Here is a 12,209-nt window from a genome sequence, read left to right as displayed (position 1 = left end):
AATTTGCACTTCCTGCTTATGTGCTGTCTGATATGTCTCCCTTGAGCTATTTGAATGCTCTCAGGTAAAAAAAGTTTTTCATACTTTTTTTATTTTGGAAGCGTAGTGACTGGTAAATTAGTACTGCTGAAAGGCAGCTACAAAGGGTTCTGTGATATCTGGGACAAGTCCAAGAATGAGTGGAAATGCTCACTGCCTACAGGAAAGAGGGATGAACTTGATCAACCAGCAAGCAGAGTGCCTTGGCTGCCTTGGAACTGCAGTCTCAGATACCCAAGTTAGGTCTAAAGCTTGCTGTGTATCCAGCAGAGGGTCCCAGGTGTGATGAAAAGCACCGGAATTAGAGCCTCACATTTCCCTGTTAGTATGGAACATTGCCTAGACTCTTAATGGAGGCACATTGCCTAGACTCTTAATGGAGACACAACAAAAGATCACTACAGCTGACAATTTTAAAATGCATGCAGCATTTCAGATGCAGGAGCAGTAATTTCTGCACTTTCCTGTAATGTATGTCTGTAACTTAGTAAGTTTCAGATGGTTGGATCAAAACCTTCATATATAGAAATTAATATGTCTCTCTCCATGTCCAGAGTGTGAAATCACTGCATATGTGATCAAAACTCTCTCATGTTTTGAGGGAAGGTAAAGTTGGGAGATTCACAAATGTTACGTTGCATAAAGGATTCATTTTAGTCATGATTTTAGTTTATGGAACTGCAATAGAGTTTTACAGTAACCTTCAGTACATTCCTTACCTTAAACAAGTTGTATTGCTAAACATAGAAACTTCCATGGAATATTTTTTAAAGCATATTAAAATTGTTACTGAGAAGGACTAGATCAACCATATTTACAAGATGTTTGTATTTAAGTTCCTTGGTAAGTATATTTAAAAAACCAAACACTAGTATTACCCAAACTGAGGACATCTTGAATAGTGCTTCATGGTAACTGTTGTAAATTGTTCATACTATCATTATATACTAATGTTTATATGATTATTTAGCCATACATAGGCTCTGAAAGGATTTTGTTAATGTTATTTGAGGTGATCTCATACTGGATTTTACTTCTGATGCATTGCTTCCTTTTTAGAATGACTTCTGTGTTCCTACTTTTCCAAATAATAGTGCTGGGCATGTCTGCTGCTATTCCTAGATTGCTCAAAAACTCTCTTCATAAACTCTTTATCAAGTTTGATTATTTGATTAGTTTTAAAGGTTCATCAGTGATTGAGTCCTCCTAAACCCAATTTTTTTATTCATTTCAGCCCTTCCAAATAGTTGAAATCCTTTGTTTGTACCAAATGCTAGAAACCTTTTTGTTAGGACTAAGCAAATTGGGCCACCTAGTGGGTGTGAGGGATTTAAAGTAGTGCTGTCAGTCATGAACTAAAACCCAGGTCCAGAAAAGCACTTGAATGCCTAAGATGAGGCAGGGTGGAGATGGTGCACGCACAGATCCACTACTGAATTTGTCCTTCTGACCCAGCAAGTCATGTGTGTAATTTTGAACTTGCTAGTTATAGGCAGAGGTTGGAACATAAATGCTGTGTAAGATATTCAATTTTCTGTAAATATTGTTATTATGCATTGTTCATTACAATAGGAAAAGACTGGAGCAAAGTCTTGCCTAAGTTTTCACAATAGAGCAGTCTACTGAAAGTTGAAAGTCTCCTTCTAAACCTCCCTTTTTAACAAACTTGGAATCCTTCATGTTTCAGTAGAAACTGTCTTATTCAGACAACATTTATTGTCTTCTTTTTTGTTTTGTTTTACTTTGTAGGCTTTATGCAGTTGGTGGTCGAGATGGAAGTTCTTGTCTTAAGTCAGTAGAATGTTTTGATCCTCACACAAACAAATGGACTCTCTGTGCTCAGATGTCAAAAAGAAGAGGTGGTGTAGGTGTAACCACCTGGAACGGGTTCTTGTATGCAATAGGTGGCCATGATGCTCCAGCATCCAACTTAACATCCAGGCTGTCAGACTGCGTAGAAAGGTAATAATACACTGATGAAGGCATATCCTGCCATGGGATTCTAATAGTGCTACTCTATAGAGTGATTTATGGAAAGAGCTGAAAGTAGAAACCCAATAAAATAGGTGTGTTATTTTTAGCATGAACAGAGGAAACTTACATATAAAAATATGCTGTGTAGTCATACTATGATTCAAAATGTTGCCAGATTATTTAAAGCAAATTCTCCCTAATACAATTCATCTAGATTATTTTAACAATCTCATTGAATGAATTATAACTGAAACAACTTGGAATTTAATGCTTTTAAAAATGAAGCAGATTTCATGGAAGAAGTCTGAATCTATTCATATAATAACTTTCAAAGAAGTTAACAATAAGGTTTTGTGGATCTTTATATATCTAATTCTTTCTTGTATCCCCTAATGACAGTGGGAAACTGGCATGTAATTCAGTCATTCCAGAATTGGTGCGTCTTTATGTAAAGTGATTAATGAATGACTGTATCACAAATTGCAGAAGCACATGTGATCCATAAAATAATTTTAAAAGATAGTAAATACTTCATAATTCACTGTATTAAATCTTCACTGGCATTTTAGGTATTTCTGAACTATGCTTTCATTCTCTCCCTGCTCCGCCACCACCAGTTGTAAAACTTTTCCTCTTCCCTGGTATCTCCCAACACTTACAGTAAGTCTTCATCGCCCATATTCTTCTTTTACTAAATTTATTAATGCCAGGAGATATGTTTCACCCTTCATCCCCCAAAAACCCCAAACAAACAAAAAACCACAAACCAAACCAAAGCACACCACAAAAAAATCCACCACAAAAGAGCTGTAGTTTTCAAACTTTCAGAGCCCTAGTAGACCTGGAAATACAGTGTGGCCCATAGCCCTCAACATGTGGAAGTTGCACTAAAAAGACCCCAGAAAGGTTTGCAGATAGGAAGCTACTTCTTAGCAAATACCGAATTTTTAGGGCAATACAGATAATCAGAAGCCCAAGAGAAGCGTGGATGTTAAGAGAAGCAGTATGTCTGTGTATTTTTCTAAATCAGTGTTCTCTGAAACAAAGTTACAGAACTCATGACTTTAATAAATAGGAATCATCTTATAATGCATTTTGTCCTTGCTCTTTAAGTGAGTTGAAATTGAAGACCATCAAATTCATGGAACTAGTTCCTTGAAAAAAATTAAAGAATTAAGGAATATTAATTTAAAAGATCTGTTTTTTATTACCACACTAAGCTTCTGAATTATATTTTGCAATAAAAGTTGCTATTCCCAGATAAATACAATTGCTTATAAATTCTAAGATAATTGGGAAAGTAAGTTCTACATGTAGCTTACTAATCACCCTCTTCTATTTGCATATGTGCTTCAGGTAGTGTTTTCATGTTACAGTTATGCTTGCATGCATTTGTGTAATACTTTGACTAGAGAACAGCAAATAAAATTGTTAGAGCTCTTTGTATCTATGCTCTTCATGCAAAAAAATTGAGACTAGCGTCTTTCAAACTTGTTTTTAGCAAGTGTGAAATTAGGATGGCCTCTTAGCCAAATAATTATTTTCTTTGTATAGTTCTTTAGAGCCTTCAGAGCTCTGTAATTATATCAGTTCTGCTGTAAGCATCTGTAGTCTTAAAAAAGATTGCCTCTTTCAGTCAGATTAAAATATATTCCTTGACATAAGTGTAGCATGGAATCTCCTCTGTAGTTCCCAATTTGACTTGTAAAGAATGTTGATAATGTTCTAGAACCACACAATGTTTTTCATTAAACCATCTGCTGTTTACTGTGCTGATACTTCTGATTTCAAAAGTGTTGTAAATTGTAAGTTTTGTATTTCCCAATTCATTTGCATAGAATTTTCTCAAACTGGGTCATATTTTTGAAATTGGTAATCTTAGTAATAGTAATCTTAGTACCAAACCCAATTTTACCAGCCTGTGCTTTGATATACAGTAGTTACCACTTAAAACAAGCACTTGCTCTACTATGGTATAGCAGCAGAACTGTTTGCGGCATGGTATGTTTGGTAACACTTAAAATGTAGTAAGAGCAGCTGTATATGTCTGTATTACTATTTGGAAAGCAGCACGAAGTAGGTATCTGGCTAGTAGTGACTGTGTTACCAGATGACTAAAGAAACAGTTTCAAAGGGAGGGGAATTGAGGGGGGGAAAGTCCTTTGAAATTAACACCCAAATCTGTATTGTCCTGTTTTCTACTACCTTGACAGCATCAATTCCAGTACACTTTTTTTGTTGTTGTTGTTGAATTTTGCTAACAGTTTAAGAGCATAACACAAAGTATCTTTTAGGTATGATCCCAAAACAGATATGTGGACTGCTGTGGCCTCTATGAGCATTAGCAGAGATGCAGTGGGAGTGTGTCTTCTAGGTGACAAGCTGTACGCTGTTGGAGGATATGATGGTCAAACATATCTTAATACAGTGGAGTCTTATGATCCCCAGACAAATGAATGGACACAGGTATCGTTTCTGATCAGACCATACACTACTATTAATATTGTTATTTCAGATGTGCCTCTTTTTACAAGGAGAATTCAAATACTCCTTCTCTAAAAAACGCTTTACTTGTCTGTTGTGAGTCTCTCTTTTTTTCCTTTGTCTACCATCTTGAGATGACTTATCCTGAACAGACAGTTGTTAATTTCTAATAAACTGCCCTTCTTTCTTTGGCAAGAGTATAGCTATTTTCTTTGGCAATTTCAGCTATTTTAAATAAAATATATTGCCATGTTCCCCAAACTCTCATAAAGGATTCTGTTTACATGGCTTCCTGTTCTGAAGATAAATGATAAATGTAGATTAGTTTTAGCTCTAATGTGTCTCTCAACATTGATTTCTTCAAGGTTTTGGTCATTTTTTCATAAATAATCCCTTCCTGAGGTGAATGCTATGTACAGTCTGTGCAGCTTTCAGAAAGCCTTTGCCCATTTTTCTTTTTGCAGCTTTAAAATAAAAATAATTCTTCAGTTCATGCTCAGAAACCATTACTTTCAGTTCAGAGCTTGGTTACTTTTATATAGCTCCAGGAATGTGTGTTCTGTGGGAAGAGCACGCACAAGGACATCCTGAGCTGACTGTCCTTTGGTGTCTAATGCTATTTGAGATACCCTAGGGTATCTACATCCACAGAAGGTTGGCAGATACAACATATAATCTGTGGGAGACCAAGACCCTCCTGGAGTCCAGTTGCAGACTAGGATGAATGTCCAAGCTCATTTGTAATAGCATCAGACACCATTATTTAGGCAGCTGAATTCTGAGCCACCTGAATATGCTATCCTGGCAATAGCCCAAATTCTTAATTCAAAAAGAGGACTAAACTACTGTTAATCAAAATCTCTGTAACACAAAAAACTGAGCTGTCCATTTCCCCCCACTGCGTACTGCTGCAAGCTCTTAAAAAACAAGTCACCAAGGAGGCTCGTCAGAGCTTGGGGCCTTCACTGGTACTGGTAATTATAACCCATGGCATTGTTAGTCCTGCTAAAGAAAAACAAACTGTACCAGAGGACAGAAACTGTGCTTCTCACTATTGCATCTAAATAAATCTCACATGTCTAGGCAGTGACCATCTGTATGTACCTTTGTACCCTTAGCCATGGCCCTCTATATCTCACTGAATGCCGTGATCCCAGTATGTAGAATAGTGTCAAACCCTTCCCAGGGGGATTTGGAAATATTTGTGCACCTTCTTTCTCTCTTGTTATGTCAGCAGTTTGCCACCTCTTCATCTTCACACAACTCAAGAGAAGGTAGTGGAATTTTCTCAAGAGAAGGTTGTCAGAGCCAAAGACAGCTCTATAAAAGTCTGTTGTTCCTGGGAAAAAAAAAAATAGGGGAGTTGGCATAAACAGCCTTTTTCATCTTTAGGATAGTCTCTGTACCACTTGGTGTGCTATTCACATACACTGCAATACTATGAAGGTTAAAAGGAGAAGTGGAGTGTTAGAAACTAATGTCCTCTGTTCAAGTCCAGCAGAATCGCAGCAGAAAAGGGTCTTGCCAGAAGTAACTTCTGTTTGCAATTGAAGAATAATGACTGGGAAATATATTCTGATTTCAAGAACTCTTAACAGGATTTTATCAAATAATCAAGTAAAGAGGAGAGGTTGCCCCTATAATTGTAGTCATTTTCTGTTTCTGAGAAATGCATTATTTTACCGCCCTTTACTCAGTTGTCTGAGTGTCTAGCTCAGGTATCCAGTTTGTACTAAAACAAGGGTTTCTTTTTCCCATAATACTGAATAATTGGAATTATCAATAAGAATTGCTTGATGTCCTTAGGCTTGCTATTGTTTTCAAAGTGCTTCACTCTGTCATATGAAATATTTTTCATTTTCTGTGTGTTTGTATACAATTTTGGACCAATTTGTAAGTCACGTTAACAGAGCATGGGTGATATTGTCACTCTGCTGCAGCCATATAATTAGGGGGAAAAATTACTTAAAGCTGACTGCATTTATCTCACGGATGGTTTGTTTGTTTGTTTGCTTACAGGTTGCACCACTGTGCTTAGGAAGAGCTGGAGCATGTGTTGTGACTGTAAAACTCTGAATTATTTTCTCTGGGAAGGTGACATTCTTCTGCGTGGACTCAGAGGATTACGTTTTCCTCAAGCAAACTACCAGTGAACCAATGAAGACCAGGTGCAGGATATCTACCCCAGCAAATTGTTTGGTCTGAAGCTGACCAACATAAGAACATGCTGTTCTTATGGACCAATATTAAGCACTTTTTAAAAACTTATCTTTGTTACGCATATGTTACAAGAATTCTACTTGTAAGAAAGTCAGCTGCAACCTGCCAGTTGTCAGCAGAGGACTTCTGTTTAGGAAGCACTAAGAAAATGAATGAACTCACTATAATAATCACATGTTCTGGATCCAGGGCCTTGATTTCCCCAAACATGCAGAGCAATGATGCTATAAATGGATGTACTTTGATATAATTGGGTCTGTCTCTGGGTGAAACAAGTTAAAGGATTGGACCCCATAGATTTAATTTGCCTGTAATAAACACGTTTGGCTATAGCTATCTGAGTGACTACAAGGCAGGCTGACAAACCAATGCAAACTATTGTAAATGGCAGGTGTAATGCCTCCCTTGGAAATGAAGTTGTGTATTTGGTGAATCTTTTGCACTTTTTATCATCATTCCTAGTTTAGAGAACTTTTTATTTAACCAAAGCCTTATTTTAAATATTGTCTTATGCTAACAGAAACCTGCTATTTAATAATTTCTGACAGATATTTTTGACATCCAGTGTACTTTTTAGATTTTCAAGTTGTTATGCAAGATGCAGAACATCATACCTTTTTCTCTGCTTTGGTTCTTGTATTTACTTTGCTATTTGTATGAGTTATTCGAAGAATTCTAAAGTGTGATTAACAATTAACCAATTTAAGTTTAATATTTGCACTTTGGAATTTTTGAAGCATTCCATTACATCTAGACTAATTACATTTTTACATGAGGCTTTGCACTACTATGAAAAGTATAATTTTGTAAGATGAAGAAATTGTCTGTCTTTCCTGTAAGTTTATTTAAAAATGTAAAGGGCCCAATCCTGCAAGACGCTCAACTGCCACCATTTAAGCATGTTCAGCATCTTACAGGAGAGTGACGTGTGCCTCGCAGGACTGTATCAAATTAGTTACCTTATTTAACAATTACCTAATTTTTTCAGATACTTTATAATTTGCCTTTCTCGAGCCCTCTGCTGTTACACCGAATTGCTTTGAACTGTCTACATGTTCTCGGGAGAAGCCTTTTTGTATTTGCTTTTACGTGCCTTGTCCCTTATGTTTCCCAAACAGCACCGCGCGTGAAAAATGGGAAGATGTGAACTCATCGAATGTTTTGGGTTTGGTTTGGTTTTTTTTTAAAGTTTGAAGTGCCCGATACCCAAAGTCCTTTGTACATTTGTAATTTTAAACGTGTGTTTTAACGCTCTCGGCGAACTATTTATTGTTTTAAAAGAAATCGGTGACACTTTGTGATGAAGCTTTGCAGTTGGAATACAGCTGATCTCAAGAGGCTTTGCTGGCGGGTGTGTGCCTTTATTCCTCTCTTAGAGCCGTTCTGCGTGTCCGCGATCTAAAAACACTCCTTTGTCTCTGAGTACTGCCCATACCCCGCTCTGGGAACCGCGGCCCCACGCAGAGCTCCTCCCGCTGGGGCGGGGGCCGGGCCGGGGGGCGGGGGCCGGTCTCTGGTCTCTGCCCGCTCCGTCTCCGGGGTAACTGCGGCGCCGTGGGCGGGCGGCGCGTGCGCGGTGCTGGCGGCCCGCGGTGGCCGCGATGAAGGTGGGTTTGGGCGGCCGCGGGCGCCGGGGCGGGGGCGGGGGCGGGCAGGGGTCGCGGGTCCCGCCCGGGGGAGCGGGCGGGCGGTGGCGCTTGCGGCCTGTGCACGGGAGGGAGGCGCGGCGGGAAGGGCCGCCAGCAAACGGCGGTGGGGGCCTGGTGTGCTTGCCTGCACTCTCGTGTTTGTTTTCTTTCTCGTGGAGTGACTTCGGGTGAAAGGTAGCTTAAAGGTTATCTAGTTCCAACGCCTCTGCGATGAGCAGGGACATCTTCCACTATCCCAGGTTGCTCAGGGCTCCATCCAGCCTGGCCTTGTACACTTCTACGGATGGGGTGTTCACAACTTCTGTGGGAAACCTGTTCCAGTGCCTCGCCACCGTCACAGCAAATACCTTCCTCTCAATAAGTAAATCTAAACCTACTCTCTCAGTTTGAAGCCGTTCCTCCTTGTTCTGTGACCGCATGCCCTTACAAGTAGTCCCTCTCCATCTTTCTCGTAGCTTCCCTTCAGGTGCCGAAAGCCCACAATTAGGTCACGCCAAAGCTTCGCTTCTACAGGCTGAACAATCCCAGTTCTCTGTCTTTCCTCGTAGATGGAGGGGTGCTCCATCCCTCAAATCATCTTGGTAGCCCTTCTCTGGACTAAGATTTTATTAAATTTTTTTTTTCAAAATCAAACGTAGTTGTCAGATGTAATTTGTGAGTGTGGCATGTGGTGGTTGTATTTTTGCTATTCTTGTGAGTAGAATGTAGATTCAGTGTGAAGAATACCTCAGTTTACATTGACCCAAAAGAAGGGATATGAACCTGTGGCAGACTTGAGCAAGCCTGACAGGCATTTGGTGGACATCAGGTGTTGGTGTTTATCTTATGGCATGTGGGGATATAAGTCACGATAGCAAGCTTTGAAACAAACTTGTGGGCTTTATCTTACACCCAAGTTACAGAAAAATATCTGTGGATAGTGTGAAAGGAAAAGGACATTCAGAAATTTTATCAGTTGGGAATCAGAATCTCTTTCTACAGTGTGTTGCTTTGAAATCTTAGCTTTTAAGACCCAGCAATTCAGAGTAACAAAAAGGTACCTATCTCTTAAAGAGTAAATGTTGAGCCTTCTGTGTTTTACAAACTAAGGATGCTTTCTGGTCCCAGACTTTTCCATTAAATTTAGACAACTATTGACGTTGTGGTCTTTGAACTAGAAGGGGAGAGTCTCCTGCAATTTTTTTATTCTTGTAACTAAGAGGCAAAAATAATAGTTTTGATAGAGTCACAGTTCTCTATGCAGACACTCAGCACCAGAAACGTCAGTTTATTCCATTCAAATTGAAAGAACTTTTAGGTGGGATTTTGGTACTTCGGTGCATTGGAATCATGCAGAAATTGTGTTTGGATTGTTTGGGGGTTTTTTACTCCCACTGTGCTCAGTTGCTAACATGCTAGGAAGCTGTAGTATTTTTATATGCTTACAGTTTTAAGATGTATAATTTCCTACTTTTTCCCCCAGCAAGTATTCAGTCTGTATGAAAAAGCTTGGTCTGGTTCCCCTGTGCAGTTTACTTGGCAGAAGACTTTAGGAAATTTTCTTGCTGTAACAGGGTAAGACTGCAACTATTTATTGCATTTGTCCATCAAAATTACTGATAAAGAAAGGGAATTATTCTATATATTAATCTTTTTTAGAGGTGATCGTGCTGTGAAAATTTTTGATCGTCATGGTCAGAAGAGAAATGAAATCAGCTTACCAGGGTAGGTACTAAGATAGGTTTAAATTTTTTGTTGTTGTTTTTTTCTTTAAAAATGCTTCTCTTCTGGTAGGATACTTAGACAATGTGAGAAATTTGTAGGAAGATATACTATCTCTGGTGAACGTACCTGGAAGAGAAGACAAAGTATGTCATTAAAATGTTAAAAAAAGACCTATCATATTTAGAAGGATCATAATGAGGTTGTGTACAATATATCCTTGCATTCTTGTTACTGTTGATTTTCTAATAGTTTGTTATGGCTTTGCTGAGGAAAGATACTCTTTTGGTTTAGTGCTTCTGTTTGCATCAGTGGCACAAATGTACACATTTGCATTGTTGCTTTAGGCTGAGACAATACTTCTGAAGTGAGTAATTTTTTTTCCAGCTGATCACACTTTGGTTCACATCAAAGAGTGGTATGGGAGTGTACAAGTTGGATTTTTTCCGATTAAATTTAAAAAGTCATGTACTTTGGAAGATACATTGAACTTCTTAAAAGGCAGTCAGACCATAGGAACAGGCTGGATATAAACCAGGGGAAACCTCCCTAAGGAAAAATGGTGTGACATTGGGTCTTCATGCTGGTTTGCTCAATAAATACATTTTTATTGGGTTCCATTACTACTTCATGTAGGTTCATTTGTGTACTGCTCATCTCTTCTTAGCACTTTAACTGCTCTTAGTCATCATGGAAATTTTTATTTTAACTATCTGATTAATTTTGATTAAGGTAATGCTCTTAGTCAAGGCAAAACTCCCACTAGGTCTTTGAGACTGAAACCTCTAGTCAAGAGCATAACTTTAATTTCCTGATCATCACTTACATAGCCCTGTTATTGGTAAATATGAGCCAGCATCACTTAGGTCCCCAAGACGTCTAGAAATCCAGTTTTTGCAGTTCATGGTAGTTGCCACCTTGCACCAAACCAGGAGATGCAATTCTCATTGCCTTTACCAGACTCACTTGTATTTCACTGACCATCACATCTTGATGTTTGGGTTAGGTGTCAGTCATAATATGGGCTGGCTGTTTCAGTCTCTTTGACTTGGTAATATCCATGGCCCAGCTCTTTCTGTGCAGTGTTTTGCACAATGTATGAGAAATGCACATTCTCTCCAGAAAACTGTCCAAAGTGAGGAAAACTGTGTGGAATCAGAGGTGTACTACCAGAAGAATAATCCCAAGTCTGAATAGCCTCTAACAAACCAGAACCTAACAGAGGACTTCCACTGTCTCTTGAAAATCAAGGTGACAGTATTTCAAGTACTAGAATGTGGGTAGCAGTGCCTTTTATGACCTTCTTCTCAGCCCCTGTCATTTTGATGAGATTTGAGGAAAAGTGGGGTTGCTATAAAACTAGTTTACAGATAAATCTGCAATATGTCATGGGTTTGCAGGGGAGGGGAAAGGAAGGATAGGGACTCATAGTCAGCATAGTTCTGGCTGTTTCTGTGCACCTACAAACACGTTTTAACATTCTTAGTGACTTTTTTCTTTTCTTCAGTAACTGTATTGCTATGGACTGGGATAAGGATGGAGATACTTTAGCAATAATCACAGACAAATCTAGCACCATATTTCTGTGGGATGCAATCACAAACAAAACAAGCCAAGTAGACAGTGGCATGAGGTAAGAATTTTTTTTTTTAATGTGTATTAAAGACTGGGACCACTGTGACTTGTTGATGTGGAGGCTATATTGCAAGATCATATTTTTATTGGAGTCCTCATAATATATATACTAATTAAACGAATATGCTGCAATTTGTTACTAAATTCTTTTTTATATGATTTGCTGGTTTTGAAGTGTTTGTTGTAGATGGGGATTTTGGGTTTTACAGGGTGTTTGTTTCTTTTTTGAGTGTCAGCAGTGCCAAAGTCTCTAGAAAGCTTCTCTTCAATGTTTCAACTTTGTGGTAGCGATAAGGATGGATGAATTTTTTGTGTGTCTGCACTGGCTATTCTTTGTCCTAAGTCTTTCACACCAGCTAAAGGGAGCTTAAAAGTAAGGGAAGTGATATCAGTGGTGCTAGGATTTTTTTTTTGCTTAGATTTATAAGGGGGCTAAAGTGCTATTCACACAGTAGACTGGTTTAGGATGGAAGGAGGTAGCTAAGGTTCAAAGCCTTACCTTTCTGA

At 38.7% G+C, this 12,209-nt stretch overlaps 1 protein-coding gene across 5 annotated transcripts in view; it reads left to right on the top strand.

The window, feature by feature from the left end:
• KLHL5 (kelch like family member 5) overlaps nucleotides 1-8,051 on the top strand; it is a gene marked incomplete at its 5' end in the record, with an annotated part of 49,466 nt that extends 41,415 nt beyond the window's left edge. For all 5 annotated transcript variants that reach the window (XM_082281400.1, XM_082281399.1, XM_082281398.1 and 2 more), the window contains 3 exons: nucleotides 1,789-2,001; nucleotides 4,308-4,479; nucleotides 6,517-8,051. In XM_082281400.1, the coding sequence (XP_082137526.1) occupies nucleotides 1,789-2,001; nucleotides 4,308-4,479; nucleotides 6,517-6,573 (442 nt within the window). In that variant the 3' untranslated portion in view covers nucleotides 6,574-8,051. The remainder of the gene's footprint in view (nucleotides 1-1,788; nucleotides 2,002-4,307; nucleotides 4,480-6,516) is intronic.
• Nucleotides 8,052-12,209: the final 4,158 nt, after the last annotated feature.

This window comes from Coloeus monedula, assembly GCF_965178545.1.
Source record: "Coloeus monedula genome assembly, chromosome: 5".
Lineage (NCBI taxonomy): Eukaryota > Metazoa > Chordata > Aves > Passeriformes > Corvidae > Coloeus > Coloeus monedula.
Note: the sequence above shows the minus strand (reverse complement) of the source record. Positions and strands in the feature narration are given on the sequence as shown.